This window comes from Callithrix jacchus, chromosome 17, assembly GCF_049354715.1.
Source record: "Callithrix jacchus isolate 240 chromosome 17, calJac240_pri, whole genome shotgun sequence".
NCBI classification, from domain to species: Eukaryota; Metazoa; Chordata; class Mammalia; order Primates; family Cebidae; genus Callithrix; species Callithrix jacchus.
The window spans coordinates 76,492,672-76,510,530 of NC_133518.1; the positions used below are offsets into that span (position 1 = coordinate 76,492,672).

General features: G+C 55.2%; 1 protein-coding gene across 10 annotated transcripts in view; it reads right to left on the reverse strand.

Annotated features, from left to right (window-relative positions):
* Nucleotides 1–17,193, reverse strand: part of SCN5A (sodium voltage-gated channel alpha subunit 5) — a 103,134-nt gene extending 85,941 nt beyond the window's left edge. For 8 of the 10 annotated variants that reach the window (XM_078354660.1, XM_035277747.3, XM_078354659.1 and 5 more), the window contains exons 1-2: nt 17,028–17,193; nt 323–647 (exon numbers count right to left, since the gene is read on the reverse strand). In XM_078354660.1, coding sequence (XP_078210786.1) covers nt 323–595 — 273 coding nt within the window. In that variant the 5' untranslated portion in view covers nt 596–647; nt 17,028–17,193. The remainder of the gene's footprint in view (nt 1–322; nt 648–17,027) is intronic. The other 2 variants (XM_078354661.1, XM_078354662.1) reach the window with 2 other exon arrangements.
* Nucleotides 17,194–17,859: the final 666 nt, after the last annotated feature.

The following is a 17,859-nucleotide window of genomic DNA, read 5'->3' on the forward strand; positions in this document are numbered from 1 at the left end:
GGGGAGGACCTTCAGAGGTGAAAATCTAACCACAGGGCATTCCCAAAGAAGGCAGTCAGGAGGCATGACTGGCCCTAAGGCTACCCTCTCTTTTCTTCATTACAGCAAACCAGCATCTCGGGCTGCATGATCCCTGTCTTTTATTCCAGAACTCCAAAATTAAGGTGATTGGAATCTAGATCACCAGTGACTCATTCCCCCAGAGTCTGGCAGGCTGCCCTAAACACAGCCCCATATGGAGGCCAGGCCCTCTCCACATCTGCTCCATTGACAAGGGAGTTGCACAGAAGGGCAGGCAAGGCTGGAGGTGGGTGGTAGTCACCTTTTGGGTGCTATAGAAGGGGTCCAGGTCCTCCAGGGGCTCCCCGATGAGCTCTCGGGGTGGATTGCCATAAAGATCTGGCAGTTTTTTGGAGGCCTGCAGGTCCAGCTGGGGCCGGGGAGCCTCCTCCTCCGGCAGCCCCTCTCGGCTCTCCTGTGAGGCAGCCGAGCTGCGGGCTTGCTTCTCCGCCATTCGCTTCTCGATGGCTGCCAGGGACTCCCGTGTGAATCTGCGGAAGCTGCTGGTGCCCCGAGGTAATAGGAGGTTTGCCATCTTCTCATCCTGCTTCTGGGCACAGGCTCTCCTCACATTGCCTGCGGAGAAGCTGGAAGACACAGACAGTGGCCCTGATGCTATGCCCAGGGACAAAGGGCAGGGCGGGCAGACCTCCTGGGGGTGGCTGTGCTACCGGAGGGAGGGACACGGTTTGTGGAGAGGCTCCAGACCCCAGGATGTCAACCACTCCACAGGCACACCTGGGCAACACCGGCCGGCTACGGGGCACGCATGTGGACAGGCAGCAGGGCCACCTACCCTTTCCCTCCTAACCAGCATGTCTGAATTGAAGCAGGCAAGAGTGACTGTGTCATCCAAGCACCTTCTTTTTGCCCCACTTGCATCTTTTGATTCCTTAACTGTCACCACTTGAGACATTTCTCAGCTTGGAGTTCTCATCCAGACGCTGGCACCCTGGTGTACACAGCTGCAGCGGAGCCCCTGCAGAGAGGCTCCCCAGGAAATCCCCGGGGTGCTGCAACCTTCCCAAACAATCTGGCTCAAAAAATGGGCAATGCCTCCCTTGCCCATCTGACCTATTTTCCTTTCTTGGCACTTTAGGTAACCTAAAGATAACTCTGCCTTCCATGTCCCCCATCCCCTTTAAAAATACATACACTCTTACAGATTCTGTAATAACCAAATAAAATTCTAGCAATAGATTGAATCATAATGGGAAGAGCTGATGGAGCATCTCTGGCTCCTCACACTGCTCCTTGCTCCCCTCCTCCCAAATGTGAATAAATGAATGCTGATCCCAAGTGACAGCAGAACCGGAAAATGGTGACCACTCATCAGCGAGGACATCCAGCCGGCACAGGCATGTGACGCCAAACCGGGAGAATGTGGCCCCTGGTGGCCTCCAACAATCCAGAACCTGGTGTGAACACACTCTGCCTATGACACCAAGGCAGAAGAATGCAGTCCCAACTGCCCCACCAAAACAGGATGTGGTCAGGGCAGCTCCTGACTCTGACACCAGGCTGGGAGGCTGCATGGCTAATGACCACATCAAACCCGGGAATGGCGGGCGCCCGTTCAAAAGGGCACGGTGGACACCTGTTGGACATCTCTGCCAGAACAGAATCCTTTTCCCTCACGAGGGTCAGCTTTGCCTTGATCTTCCTCCTGCAAAACCTGTCACCGATGACCCCAGTGAGCTGCTGCTGTGCCAACCCCTGCACGTTGGCAGCAAAGGGCCTGGACCTGGGGGGCGCAGCCCTGAGCACTGGATTGCTGTGAAGCAGGCACCTGGCCACAAGGCAGGTAAACAGTGAGCAAACACAACACACTCAGGCCTGAAAAGGTGCCTTGGTCCCTGGGGAAGTGCAGCATGAAAACTGTGAAGGGAGGCAGGACAGAGTCCCAGGACCTGCTCGTTAAGAGCCACTGTGTGTCTTTTTCTTGTTTCATTCAAATAAAGTTAAAGGAACATCTTTGTTAAAAATAGCAGGTGAGGGAGTAGGTTTCCACTCTATGAGAGCATTTCCCTGTCTCCCTTCCATCTCTGAGTGAACAGGCAGGCATCTGCAACCCTCATCAACACACGTGAGTGGAGACTTCTTTCTCCCAGCTCGAGGAAATGTGGGTAATTTTAAATTATTTTCTTTATACCTGTCTCCATTGCTTGAATTCCTTATAATGAGCTTGCATTATTTTTACGGAAACAATAAACTCATTCGTCTTTTTATTTTAAAAATTAAAAAAGAAACCAGTCTGGATGACAGCAGCTTCTCACAGGGCAACCCTCTCCACTGTGAGCGACCAGTTCCATAAACTGGGAAGCCACCTCTTTTGCCTGGACTTACTTCCTAAAAATAGTGTTCTCTGTCTCACTGTATCCATCTGTGTCCATATGCCTGCAAGGGTTGTGGGGACACAAGCCCGCCCATGGGTCTGCAGAGGCTCACTGGTACACACTGGCAAGGGTGTGTGTGTGTGTGCGTGTGTGACAGAGAGAGAGACAGAGAAGAGAGCGAGCGCGTGTGTGCGGGTGCTCCCTTCCACCTGCACGTAAATCTGTTCTAGTAAAGGTGTTTTTAATTTGTGTGAAATAAAGGATTCATGCAGCTAGACACACATAAATGTACAGTTGGGTGAATTTCCACAAACGGAACACACCTGGTAACCGGCACCCAGACAAAGAGATAAAACGCTCCCAGCCTCTTACACTTAGGCTGCCCTCCAGTCACTAAGTACCCTCCTTTGCCAAGGGAACCACTCTCCTCGCTGCTAATGGCATAGATTGGTTTTGCCTGTCTATGTATTAATAGTTCAGGGGCCCTTCTTAACAGAGCCCGTGAAGGGGTGGTGGAAAAATTCAGGGAAGAAATCGCATCTCCTTCTCATTAACCTCTAATTCAAATTTAGCATTTCCTTCAATTACGAATGTAGGCAACAAAGCAGAAATTGTGACCAAAAGAAACTGCAGATGCTTCCCTGTCACGTCATAGCTGCTGCTGGTCTCTCAAATCACATTACTACTCACCACGACTTCAAAATCACAGCACTTAGCTTTGCTGCTAGATCTTAAAACTTAGAACATGAACAAAGACGTACCTTACACTATCAAAAGTTGTTGTTTGTGTTCCAATAGCTGCATTTCAATACACTTGGTTTCCTTTTTAATCCTGTGTTTTATCTTGTCTCAGAATATGTGCCTCTGAGATGGGCTGCACTCACTGGTGGAGAGAAGCTAAGACCCGGCGTGGTCTGCGCTCAGGTACTGACCCTGTAAGTGAGGAAGGCTGAGACGCACCTCCCAGTCCTTTCTGGGATTCTATAACGCTCTTACCACGAGTGGTTTCAGCTGCTCCCCTGGCCTCCAGCTCTGACTGACTTGGACTTTGTGTCATTTCTGGGTGTGGATTGGGACCCAAGTCTGCCTCGCCCTTGGACTTGAGAAATTCCACTCTGAGTCCTGCAGTGGCCCTGTGGGATGGACGAGGACCAGGGGGGCCGATGTCCTGTGCCCATGCATTTCCATACCCTCCCCAGTCTTTTCCACCCAAGGCCTGGAGATGAAGCACTGGGTCCTGAGAAGGAGCCAACCCCAGCTGGCCTCTACAGAGCATCCACTCCCTCAGGGGCCTGGCCTGGGAGGGGACAGGCTGCCCAGGGGAGCTGTGAAACCAGATTCTAGATGAAGTTCTCTGCTGCAGCCTCCTATTCCAAAGTAAACCCATGGAAAGTGTCTTTTGTCTCTGGGCCCCACAGGCGGCTCCTGGTGGGCGGGCGGGATCCGCTTTCTCCCTTGTTCTCCCGCCACCTGCACCTGGCTCTGGCCCTGCCCTTCCTCTAGCAGCTCAGGGCCCACGCCCTGCTGTGGCCAAGCCTGGCTGAGCCCCGGCTGCAGGGTTTCCGCTGCTGCCAGGGTGAGGAGGGCTCAGGGGTGGTCTGAGGATGTTCTGGGTACAGGTTCAGTCACACCCCTCAGGTCTAGGATGTCAGGCTTCCAGATTTCAGAGGAACCCATCCCCAGCTGTGGAAGGTTGTAGGGGAAAACAGGTGAGCAGGGGACACCTATCTCACATTGCCCCAGTGTTTGGCTTGACTGTAAGTCCACAGTCACTGATCCCCCAGATGCCAGCACCTCATGATTCTCCCCCCGCAGGACAGCTGTTCCATCTGCATCAGCTTTGCCATCTGCCCCAGCCCTACCGCAGCTCATCAGGCTGGGGCTGCTCCTTCCGGTTATCCACGCTTCCTGGGCCAGGTTTCCCTGTCCTTTGGGCTTCACTCTACAGCCTGCCCCCCTCCCCAACTCCATCCTGCCCCATTTCATCAGCCTCTGGAACTAGCTGCATCGGTCCCTGCATCTGGAAGGCTCCTGGGGGCTCATGATGGGAGCAGGCTCTGAATCCTCCTTTCCAGACTGGCTCTTCCTGGCACCCCTTCTTCTGGCACTGCCCATAAGTTCCCAACCCTCACCCAACGTCGCTGCCCTGGGACAGACCTCCTTGCCCCTGCTTGGACCATGGCAGTGTCTCCCTCTTGCCTTCCATCCCACACATGCAGACCCTGCTCCTAGATTTAGACATTCTCCAACACTCTGTGTGCCCTGAACCATCGCTGTGTGCCCTGAGCCATGCCAGAGTCACCTCCTGCTCTCCTCTCCACTCCACCTCCTCCAGGGCACCTCCCTTGACTGCCCACCCACCCACACTGGCTCCTTCCTCCTTTCGCCCTTGCTCAGCTCTGGCCCCTTCCTGGCCTCTGCTGGTTACAGACAGGTCCTGAAGCACGCGTATTCACGTCAAGGCAGAGATGCTGCACGAGGAGAATATTCACTCTTCACACCAGAAACTAGACCCCCCTGCACTGTTTTCTCAACTGGCTTTCTTGAAGGAGGGTTTTCTGAAGGCAAAGGCACACAGCTGGTACTCAGTCAGCAATGGTTACACTGCTATGACACACACACAACAGCCAGGCAGGTAGAGTGCAGCTGGAGGCACTGTCTGACGTGGGAGGTGGGCGTGGGGGGAACTACTTGTCCCAGTTTACACGGGACTTTCCTCATTTTGGCACTAAAATTTCTGCATCTTGGGATCCCCACCTGTCCCGGACAAATCAGGGTGGCTGGTCACCCCGGGGAGTCTCCCTCTCTTTGCAGCACCTCCCTACTCACTTCCCTCCCTGATCCCAGAGGCAGGCACACTTCAACCTCCTGAGTCACGTCTGGCATTTTGGTCGCCTTGGAATCGGAGCCTCTGGAACACGGCATGCAAAGAATATTCTTTGCCATGTAAATTTATGCAAAGCATTGTGTGGAAGTGGTTCCCAGGCTTCCTAGAAAATCTCTGTGGGCTTCCTCCGCTCTGAGCTCCTCTCTCCTGCCCTGCAGTTGGGGTGACCTCAGGCTTGCAGTCCCACCGACCCCAGAACGCAGTGCAGCTTTGCCCGGCCACAGGGCACTCCCCTTCGGCCTGCTCCTCAGTGCTAAAGAGGCTGAGGGAGAGGGTGTGGGTGTCCTCAAAGCAAGCGCTCGCTCCCTAAAGGTGGAGGTCAGGGTGCAAGGACTTCCTGCCCACGCCCTGATCACACTCCACAGACGGGCATGGGCCCCTCCTCTCTACCCTGCCTGACAGGACATCCCACAAAGACGAGTGGGTGCTCCTGGACTGGCAGGATCAGGGACAGGAGAACGGGAGTAGGGGCAGCTTGACAGGCTGTAACTTCACCCCAGTCACCCACAGGCCCCCGAATGTGGAGATGACAACTAGGAACCTCGCTCTCTGGGCTTCCTCGCCTGGAGCCCCATCAGAACTTCTAGTCCTGCTTGCAAGGCAAGTGCATTCTTCCTTGAGAACATGTCACCCGTCAACACCTCACAGACCCGTCTTAACTGAATGATGCAGTGACCATTTAATCAGCATCCATTGTGACAATGGCCCTGACAATGACTACACAGAATACGTGTCCTCCCAAAGCGATGGATCCCAGACCAACAGGGGATAGTGCGGGGAACAGGAAGAGTCACGAGCAAAGAGTCCGTGGTGGCCGGCGAGGAAACTCACCCAGACCCGCAGACATTGGCAACAAGGAAATGCCCTGAGCCAGAGAACCAGGCCTTGTACCCATCTCTGCCTCCCACTCTGGCTTCCCACCTCACCCTCCTGAAGATTTCGTGTTCCTAGGGATAAGGAAGTAGGGCTGTGCTGGGAAGCCAGCTACCGAGTAAATCTGGGCCCTGGCCATGCATTTGTCTTGTGTCTGTGGGCAGATTGATTGACTGATGTCTCTCTACCTCAGTTTTCCCATCTCTGAAATGGGGTTAATAATAATATCTATTTCACAGAGTTGCTGTGAAGCGTAAATGTACTGGTATTTGCACATGCTTTGCGCACAGAAAGTGCCAGATAAATCCAGTTGCTATTATGGTTTTGCTGTTATTATTACTGTTCTTATGGGAGATCCAGCTCAGAGGCCTCCTTGCTGCCCACAGCAGCCCTCCCTGCCTGGGCTGGATCTTTCCCTCCTCTCTGTATTCCTGGCACACTTGAATTCCCCTCCCTACCTCAGCACAGTACGAAGTCGTTTCCCTGAACACCTGTGTCTCCCCTGGGTTTTTGTCCTGGTCTCTCAAAGCAAGGACTGGTGAAAGAAGGAAGGAAAGAATGAGTAAGTGCGAGATTCACTTTCCCACTGCCTGGACACACGCTCGTGCCTGGACACACGCTCGTGCCTGGACACACGCTCGTGCCTGGACACACGCTCCTGCCTGGACACACGCACCTGCCTGGACACACCCACCTGCCTGGACACACGCTCATGCCTGGACACACGCACCTGCCTGAACACACACTCGTGCCTGGACACACGCACCTGCCTGAACACACACTCGTGCCTGGACACACGCACCTGCCTGAACACACACTCGTGCCTGGACACACGCTCATGCCTGAACACACACTCGTGCCTGGACACACGCTCATGCCTGGACACACGCTCGTGCCTGGACACACGCTCCTGCCTGGACACACGCACCTGCCTGGACACACCCACCTGCCTGGACACACGTTCCTGCCTGGACACACGCTCATGCCTGGACACACGCACCTGCCTGAACACACACTCGTGCCTGGACACACACTCCTGCCTGAACACACACTCGTGCCTGGACACACGCTCCTGCCTGGACACATACTCACACTGGGACTTGGTCCCCTTTCTAGACCTAACTTTCTCCGGCCCCGGCACTGCACCCCAGCAGCGTCACATGCTCATTCTGTGCCCCGCACTGCACTTAGTGCTGTTAACGGATCAACTTACTTCATCCTTGCAGCAATCCTAGGAAGACAGGGGTTATTATCCTCATTGTACAGATGGGAAATCTAACTCCAGGAGAGATGAAATGAGCTCCAGTCTGTCTGAGGCCGGACCTGTGAGCCCACCCATGGCTCTACATTGTCCTCTACCTCTGCGTGCAGAGAGTGGGAGAAAGGCTCACGGCTTACCTATGGCCCATGTGCCTGGGCTGAGTGTGTCTGTGACCCCACTTTAAGGCTGGGAGTCAGCCCTGTTGGCCTCATCTGAGCCTGGTTCTCTGTCTATGCAGCCCAGACGCCCCCAGGGAGACCTAACCGATTCTGCTCATGCCCACAGAGTTAGCAGTTTTCACGACAGAACCGATTCCCCAGCAGCTTTTCTCTCCAGCTCAAGCACTGTCCAAGGCAGCGCGGCCACTCATTCACCGCATATGGTGACCAAGTGCTTGGGATGTGGCTACTGTGGACTGAGCTGTGTGGCTGTGAAGTCACATCCATTGCGCAGGCTTGGTATAATGAGGAATGTTGACTATTTCATTAATAATTTTTAGTATCGATTACAAGTTGAACAGATAATATTTAAGTTGACAATATACTGGATTAAATGTGTTCAAGTTAATTTCACTTTTTTAGCTTAAAAAATATGGCTATCAGAAAATTTAAAATTACATATGTGGCTTGCATTGGTGACTCATACTGTATTTCTATTGAATGACACTGACATGGAGTTCCAGCTACCAGGCCCTAAGCCTTTAAATAATTCTACCTGAGGCCAAGCACAGTGGCTCACACCTGTAATCCCAGCACTTTGGCTGGCCGGGGCAGGTGGATCACCTGAAGTCAGGAGTTCCAGACCAGCCTAGCCAACACGGTAAAACCTGGTCTCTACTAAAAATACAAAATATTAGCCAGGTGTGGTGACGGGCAACTCTAATCTCAGCTACTCGGGAGGCTGAAAAGAATCCCTTGAACCCAGGTGGCAGAGGTTGCAGTGAGCCGAGATCACGCCACTGCACTGCACTCCAGCCTGGGCGACAGAGTGAGACGGTCTCAAAAAACAGAAAACAACAACAAAAAGGAATTCTACCTGCTTTGGGGCTGAACGTCAGGCTAGTCTCTGGGGAAGATAGGTGGTGGGTGGGGTAGGGCTGGGGGGCTGCTGCAGGGAAGGAGTGAAGAGTGTTGCCCTCCACAGACCAGAAACCGGCCACCCTGGTTTCTGGCAGCGTCTGTGGGTGGTTGTGGAGGCTCAAGCCACAGGTTGGGATGGTGGGGGGTGAAGTGGGAGGGCTCGCCAGCAAGTTTCAGACCGTCCCTCCCGCCCAGGCAATTATCTGCATAGTCTCGGCTCCCCCGGGCTAACCACTCGGACAAAGGCTCAGTGGGGGTGCCAGCTGGTGCTGGTGGCCTGTGCTTTCAGGTCCCAGCTCCCAGATCAAAGGCACATTGGTCTGTCCTTGCATGAGGCCTCCGCTAACCAGCTCCCCACTGGCTCACTCCTTGGAGGCTGCACAAGCGTTAACCCTGTCCAGTGCGGAGCCCAGTTCTGGGGGAGGTGGGAGAGTCTGAGGCGCCAGTCCTCGTCTACTCTTAATCTCCGCCTCCAACGACCTTGGTAAGTCCTGCAGAATCATCCCCGACCCTCCCAGAGGTGGAGGTGAGCACACCCACCCTGAAGCCAGGGATGCCCTCATTTACATACATTTGCATCTCATTTATTCCAACACTTAGGCTGAAGCGGAGGCTAATTCAGCTGACTGGAAAACCCCACCCGCTTTAGCTCTGGGGCTCTGCTGAAGTGATTCTCCAGGCAAGGATGAAATGAAATGGGAGTCCCTGAGACCAGGTCCCCTGCAGAGGTGGGAGCTGCCGGAGAGTGGGCCCTTTGGCCAACTGCGGGAGAGCCGAGACTGTGAAGAGAATTGCCTGGGCGGGAGGGACAGTCTGAAACTTCCCGTTGATTTTCACTGAACTTAGCCCACCTCCCAGTGACAAACTGGCTTGGGGATAGCCACTGTTTTCTCTGAAAGACAGGTGGCCCTGCTTTTGTCTTCATGGCCCTTCCTCGCAGGTACCCCCTCCACAGGGTACAGGTCCCCCTTTACACATGCCCAGGTCCCAAGTCTTCCTTGTCAGCCCCTTTACACATGCCCAGGTCCATGCACAGGGGATCTAGAATACGCTGAGTGTCACTGTGCTGTCAGCCAGGGCAGCACTGCCTCTGGCCCTGGGTCTCCAGGGTGGGGACCTGGACGGTCTAATACCACGCATCCACAGAGACCCAGAGTTGGAGAGCCAGCTCAGTCACCCAGGAGCATTCCACCCCAGACCCCAGATCATCTCTGTGTACACCCACATGGCACACAGGTGCCGGTCACAGCAATCAGAGCTCTACGACTCTTCCTAGCTCCATTCCTCCCAACTTATTTTTCTCAATACTTGAGCTGAAAAAAAGCTTCACAGAGGAACTGTGCACTGATGGCATGGCAACCAAGGTATTTACAGGGCGCCTACTGTGTGCACTAAGGGAGACAGAAACCTGGGAGGCCGACCTCTAGGGTCCCTTAGCGTCCAGAGAGAAATAAGCCAATCCACCGAAATGCTACATTTATGCCACAAAATGTCCATGATGAAGCTGAACGAAACGTGCAATCCTTTTTCCTCAATATTCTTTGATACGGAGGTATACTTTAAACACAAGAACATGCTTTAGGTGTACAGTTGGACGAGTTCTGACAAAGGACACGTAAGTGCCACTCCAATAAGACAGTGAACATCCCCTCGCCCAGAAAGGTCCCCGCGAATCCTTGCGCTCAGCGGCTCTGATTTCTGTCCCCTGACTCGTTTCTCCTGCTCCAGAACTTCACGCCTATGGAATCCTAACATATGGGCTCTTTTGTGCCAGGCTGCTTTTGCTCAACACACTGTTTGAGACTTTTGCTTTTCATTTGTTGGCAAGTGTGATCTAAGCTCCGTGTGTAATGCTCTTGTGAACACAGCTCACCCACCTGGAGACACGTCCTTAATTTGATCCTAAGTGAGGACTGGAAGAGACCTGAAGTCCAGCTAACTTTGGGGACTGTAGGCCCCAACGGGTTCTTAGGGAGTTTCTTCTCTCCTTCCCTCAGACATTTCCTGAAACAGAAGCTCAGCAATTAGACATCTAATAGGCACCCAGGCTCAGCAAGTGAGTGGGGGCTTTCCTCGGGTTTCCAGTTTTGATGGAACAGGCTGTCGCTTTATTTAACTGGCAGTCTGTGCTGCTTCTGACCCAGCACAGTGGCAGGGCTGCTGCTGCAAAGGGCCGGCTGAGCTCCTGTGTCTTCTCCCGATTATGTCTGTGAGCAACACGTGAGGAACAGGGGCTATGGTGGGTGGCCTCTGGCCCTCAGCCTCCTTGTACCCCACACCAGCTGGTGTCCCTTGGGTGGAGCCCTGGGCTCAGTAGAGAATGGACACGGGACTGGGTTCTTCCCAGAAGCATGTCCAGAGGCAGCAGAGCTGGGCAGGCGAGGGCGGGCACCTTGGCTCTGAGGGGCTAGTCTGGGCTACCTTCCGTGCTTGGCCCAGGTCGATGAGGCTGGGGTTTGATGGCTGGGCCGGGTGCACTGACTGGGCTGGGCTGGTCCTGCACGTGGTCTGATTTTTTTACCCGAACTTAGATCATTTGGGGTACCTCCCAGCCTGGCCTGAGTGTGGGGGGATGGCTAATGTAGCTTGAGTACCCTGATTCGGTGCCTGAGGCCAGGTTACCTCTCTCTGTTCTGCCATCTCTTTGAAAGCAGCCTCTTGAGCCAGGCCTCCTGCCTTGCGCAAGCCTTCGAGGAATCAATACCCACCAGAACAGCATTTGCCATTTTCCTGGTGCCAGGAGAAGCCTCTCTCCTATTCACAATCCTTTCCCAGAAAGCACGGGGGCTCCCTGGGCAAGGGCAAGGGTGAGGTCCTGTCTGAGCTCTGTCCACATCCCCATGTGACCTTGAGCCTATAGGGCAGCCAGCACCAGCCTCAGCCACCCAGGGCTGTTAGGAGGGCAGGGAAAGCCCTTGGTGATGACAGAGGGTTCTGAGTGGGCGAGGGACCCTCCTGGGCCCACACGGATGCTGTGAGAGCAGCTCCATCCCTCCACTCTGCTAATACCCTGTGGGGATGACTTTCCACTGCCTTCCTAGGAGATTTAATCAGGAGAAGAAACTGAAGGGGAAAGAAAGAACTGAAGCCTCAGAGCATGAACATTCTGTCCTGCCTGACAACAGGCCTGGCCACACGATCAAAGCACTCACCTCTCTGAGTTTTAGGCATCCTTTGTGGTGGGGTTCCAGTCCCACCTCTTCCAGGCAGCCTCCCCTGGCTGCTCTGGACCACACTGACCTCCCGCCAGGGAATGTCAGCCCCTAACTTCAACCTTTCATTCTTCCTGTGCTGGGCAGATCTCTCCCTGGCCCTCTGAGGCAAACCCGGGAGGTCCTAAGGATTTCCACTGTCCTTTTCTGTCCCTCCAGAATAGTAAACAGAGTTGAGGAATGGACAAGAGAAGTTGAGAAACTGTTCTATCAGACTCTGGCTTCAAAAATCACAACTAAATTTTCTTCGGGGCTTGGGGCACACCAGGTACCCAGTGGGGAAATGCAGTTGCTGGGGCAGTGGTGGGTCCTGAGCTCCCCAGCCCCTGGCTGTGGCTCTTCAGGGAAGACACGTGATAGCAGGCAGGGTAGAGGAGGTAAGACGAGCATTAGAGAATTGATGTCAGATGGCCCATGTTATGTCAGGGGTGGTGCCTACCTCCACAAAGCCTGGTCCTGGACTTGCCCCCCACTGGGGGGGTCCCAGGCTCTGGGAATTGACGAGGGGTCTCTATAAATAGCATAATTCCATATTGATCATCTTAAAAAGACACGGTATGTTCTAGGCCCACAGAGAGGAGAGTTATGTCTAAAAATAGTCTCATCCTCAGGAACCGCTGCCAGCCCAGGGCGAGTGGTGTAAGCTGTGCAGTCTAAAGTAGGGGGTCAGAAACGGAGGCACAGAACCTCTCCATCCTCACCCTGTTCCCTCTACTCTAACCCACGGAGCTCGCCCCTGCCTCAGGGCCTTTGCGCCTGCCATTCCTTCTGTCACGTTCTTTCCCTAGATCTCCTCAGGTTTGGTTCTTTCATGTTATTCAGGTCTCAGTTCAGTCTCCTCCTTCAAGGGGCTTTCCCTGCCCAGCCAGTCTAGAGCCACCCATGTCTCTCCACCACACTGCCCTGTTGTATTTCCTTCACAGCACCAGCCCCTATCTCAAATGATCTTCTGTATGGATTGCTTTAATGGTATCCGGTCTGTCTTTCCCCACTGGTACATAAATTTAACGAGAGCAATTTTTATAGCTTGTACACCTTCTAGAACCTTCCATGGCCCAAAGGCACGAACTCTGTCTCAGACCTCTGCATCAGGGCAGCCTGGGCTGGCAGCAGGCAGTGGGGCCCTCCCGTCCCAGGCTCCCCCTGCAGCCCTGGCCAGCCCTGCAGTGGGTCTGCTTCCCATGGGGCCCAGCCTCTGTCAACAGGCTACCCACTGGCCCTGTTTTTTCCTCTGTCTCTGCCTTCTTCACGTATTTAGTAGCCACAGGACTTTTACTCCAGCTTCCTTTTCCCAATCCTATCACCCTGGACACCTGCCCTAGACAACCTCATCTTGTCCCCAAATGTGGCTCTCCGGAACACCCTTCTCTCCGCAGAGCAAGGGCTCCCTCCCCTTCCTGCCCACATCCGCAGCAGGAATCACAGTTCCTGCCATCAAAATCTCTATCTCGGAGATTCACAGAAAGAGTTACTCCTCCCACCCAGCCTCCCTAACTGCCCCCGGAACAAATCGTAACCACTACACACTGCATGGGCACTATTTGACGCACAGACCTGCAGCCTCACTGAGGGAAAGGCCATCCCCAAGCTCCCACAGGCCATGTGCTGCCGGGACAGGCGCGCCTACAGCGTCCGCTCCAGGCTCTCCCGACAGCCCTCCCCAACCCCACCCCTCACCCGCTCCCTTCTAGCTCTCTCCTCCCTCTTCAACCATCAAACTTTTTGAAAGAGCTGTCTACACTTGCTGTCTCCACGTCCTCACCTCCAGCTGAGTTCTCAACCCACTCCAAACTGCTTCCATTCCCACCAAGTCACCCATTCATTCATTCAACAAGAACCTGTCTGTGTCGGGCACTAAATTCTGTGGGCACTGAGTGGACTTTTCTCCTGCCAAGGTCACCAGCACCCTCACTGTGGCTCGATCTAATGGACACTTCTTTTTAAATTATTCATTCTTTTTCTATCTATCCATGAACTTCTGAGAATGCACCTTAAGTCTCTCCACAGAAGGGAACAGGGCACTCTCCTGCCTTCCCGGCTTTCCTCCTACCTCTCTGGCTCCTCCTTCTCAGCCTTCTCTGCAGACTTCTTCTGCCTTGATTGTTGGAATGCTTCTGGGCTCCCGACTCAACCTCCTTCCTTCTCACCCTCTACACCACGTTACAATCACCTGGGTGCTTTCAAAACTCCTGATGCCCAGGCCCCTCCCAGGGCCAAATGAATGAGCATGTCTAGGGGTGGAGCCTGAGCAGAGGTATTTTTATTTAAAGCTTTCCAAGTGATGCTGACGTCACCAGGATTGAGAACCCCAGGTCTGCATTCTCGCTGGGCAATCTAATTCGGTGCCACGCCTCCAATGACCAAGCTCTGCTGAAGACTCCAAGTTTCCATTTCCAGCCCAGATCTCCATCCTGAACACACTTCCTTCCTGGGCCCTTCCCTCCAACTACCTTCTGGATGTCAGCATCTGTCCCCAGAAATACAACAGGTTCAAATCGGACCCATGAAACATCTGTCCCTTCTCGTTTGCTCTTCATCAGGCTTGCCAACGCAAATTTCACTTGCCCATTCCTCTTCTCATGGCGCGACAGCGGGCAGCACACCTCGCTTAGTGAGACATTGGAGGTGGGGAATGGGAGGGCAGCACGTCACTTAGAAGGAAGATAGAACACCATAAATTCTGTATCCTGTGGTAACCTGCCAGTCACCTCTCCTTCAATGGAAAGACTTTGGATGGCACCCGTGGTCTGAGCCGGGGAGGTGGTATAGTGCACAGCAGATATTGCCACCTGGGCTCAAACCCAAGTTCTGCTACTTAGAAAATGTGTGACGGTGTACCACCTTTCTGGACCCCCAGTTTCACCATCTGCAAAATGGCCATTATGATGGTCCCTACCTCTAGGGTTGATGCAAGGATTCAGTGAGATTAACCTTATAAAGCCCTTAGTGCCTGGCCTGCAGAAAGCACTCAGTGAATGTTAGCTATTTTTAGTAACATTACTGAGGATAAATTCCCAATTCCTGAGCAGAGCTCACAAGGGCCCCCGTGACTGTGACCTTGGCTTGAACTCCGTTCTTCTCTTCCTCACATCATGGGGCCCAAGGAATCACTTAACTAATAATTGCGCTGTTTCACATTTCTGTGCTTTCGTACATACTGGTCCTGGTGGCTAGACTGCACTGTCCTTGCCTGGAAAACTCCTATTCACCCTTCAAAACCCAGTGGAAGGTTATTTTTGTTAGAATAAGACTCTTGACTATCCCAGCCAAAGGAAACCACCTCTCCTGTGAGTGGGCTCCGGGAACGGACACACTTCTATCACTGCACACCCTTCCAATAACCTTCCCAAGAGTGAGCGGAAGCCAGCCTACTCTGAACAGGACACAGACTGCAATTTGCCACTGTCCCTGGCTGCCCTCAGGACTCCCCTCTCCTTGGATTGCCTGGGCACCAGCCTCCGCTGTTCCCCTAACCCCAGCTGCCTCTGGTGCTTCCCACCAGTCCTCCAAGCCCAGTCTTCATGCTGAGTGAGTCAATCCTAGAATTTTTTCAGAGGAGCTTTGATCACCACAGAGAAGGGGCCGAGCACCTTGGAGCACAGCAGCTGCCCATGCCACACTGGGCTGAATGCTGGCTCTTGGCACCCCAGGGCCAGTTCCTCTTCTGCTCAGATCCTCTTGGGTCAATTCTAGGCTTATTTGCCCCACAGAAAGCAGATCTCAAGGTATCTTCACCCTGAGTGGTGCTCCCATTCCACTGACTCTCTAGAAGACATTGAATAATTCCTTGAGCCCCTCTGGGCCTCAGTTTCCCCACTTGCACAATATGGTGGTGACAGGATCAAAAGTTTAATGAGGCTCTTTTCAGCACAGGGCTGGACACTGAAACATAGAATTTGCATTCCATACCCTGGCTGTCGACTGACCTGACCCTCTCCATGCTCCTGAGACAGCAGCCTGACCGCCCTCATTCCTCCTCCCACTCATTACCACCGACTCAGGTGTACCTGCCCAATTCTAACTGAGTGGAGATGAAGTCAAAGAGATGGAGTTGAGGGCAGTGGCGAGGGCCTGGGACTCCAGTAGCTGGTGCCGCTTTTGCTTAGGGTCCGCTAGATCCTGAAGGATGGTGGGAACCTGGGAGAGGGCTTGGGATGCCATGGCATGGTGGGGGTCATGTGGTGTTCCTGTCTGGATGATACCGCCTAGGCTCACCGGGAAACACACCAGGGGTCTCAGCAGGAGGTGAGCAGACACCTGGGAATGGACCGTAGGCCCAGGATGTTAAAAGGAGATGGATCCCATGGCCCGGGGCTGGGCTGAAGGCACTAAGGAGCACAAGTGTGTCCTGCACTATCTCAGCCATGGCGTCCTGATCTGGCTGTGCGCTGCTTTCCAACAGTTGTTTGCAAGGCAGGCCTACTGTCCCCAATATCGTTTCCCCCCACCCTCATCACTACCACTAACAGTCCCCACACCTCTGCCCCCGACCAGCCCTTGGCCTCTCAGACAAGGCTTGGCACCTCCACTTTCTACCAGGGCGCCACCAAAGACGATCAAATAACACAGAGTTCGAGAGACACCTCCCATCAGGGTTCGTGGATCTGTCCGGCTGAGAGAGAGAGGAAGGCAGAGAGCCCTCTCCCATCTCAGCGCGTAGAGATCTCTCCCCCTTCTAGCAGCACAGAGATCAGACAGAAGAGATGCGGCCCCTTTAGTGCGTCAAAGGGCACCGAAATCTCTCCATGATCTAAGGGCGCAGAGATCTCGTCCCACACAGAGGACAGCCCGAGCAGACGGTTCCCTCTGTGCCCAGAGAAAGGGGGTGCTTGGCTTCCTCCCTCGTATCCAGCCCCACTCAGTCAGCCCCCGCAACCCCCGCTCTCTGGAACCACGATCACTGCGCGCCCAGTCGCCGCTCTGACCTTGGGGTCTCCGGCCTCCGGAATCCGGGTCCCAATCCCAGACCCTACCGGAGCCTGCGCCAGGGATGGCCGGGAAGCGGGGGCCGCAGTTCCCCCTCCCCCGGCCCTCGACAGCGCACCGGGAAACCCGGAAGGAAAGGGAAGGGAAGGGGGGCGCGCGGTGATCAGGGACGCCTCCCCCGGGGATCCCCTCCAGCCGGGCGGATCTGCGCTCCTTCTCCCACTCCGGCCCTCTGGGGCACTGGTCGGGGAGGGAGCGGCCGGGAGGACCTGGGGCAGGGGAGGAGCACGCAGGGTCTGGAGGCTTCGGCTCTCGGGGAGGAAAGTTGGGCGGCGGCAGGCAGAGGGGGCTCCGGCCGGGCCGGGGCTGCCGGACGCGGGGGCGCTCGCTCACCTGCTGGTCCCCCGGCCCGGCCCCGGGGTGGGCGGCTGCGGCTCGGCGCGGACTCGGCTTGGCACGGCGCGAGGCTCGGGGCACTGGGCGCGGGCTCAGCGGCCCCGGGGGAGCAATCCCCGCATCCTACGGGCGCCGCCGCCGTCTCGGCTGCGCGGCTCGGTCCGGGCTCCCGGGCTGGGCAGGCGGCGCGGGCTCGGGCTGGGGGCGGGGTCGGGGGCGGGGCCCGCCTGGGCTCGGCCTGGGGCTCGGGGCCCCGGGCTGGCTCCGCCCCAGAGCGACGCGCTCGGGGCTCCGCACGTGGCGCTCCGCCCGCTCGGAGGGGGACACACCCGCGCCCGCCCAGCCCGCCCGGGCGCACACGCCCACACTGACCCGGGGGCGCAGCGCCACAGATGGCCACCCACGCAGAGGCAGACAGACACGCGGGGGGTACACACGCCGACCCGGGGACGCTTCGCCACAAATGGCCACCCACGCAGAGGCGGACAGGCACACACTGGCAAACACTGTCGCGCGCGCGCGCGCGCACCCACACACACGACCTGCTGACTTGGGAAGGCTACAGCAGACACCCAACCACCCACCCACGTGGACACGGGAGTCCACTGACACTCATGCCGAGACAGACACACGCTGCCGTAGGCATACCTGCACTGACACAGACACACACCTGCACCCTGAGACAGACACACACACCCACACACCCACAGACACAGACAGACACATCACTGACACACAGTGACACTGAGGAAGACACGCTGACAAACTCAGACACCCACATGACTTAGACACACATCCACTGACACACTGACACAGAGACGCACACACT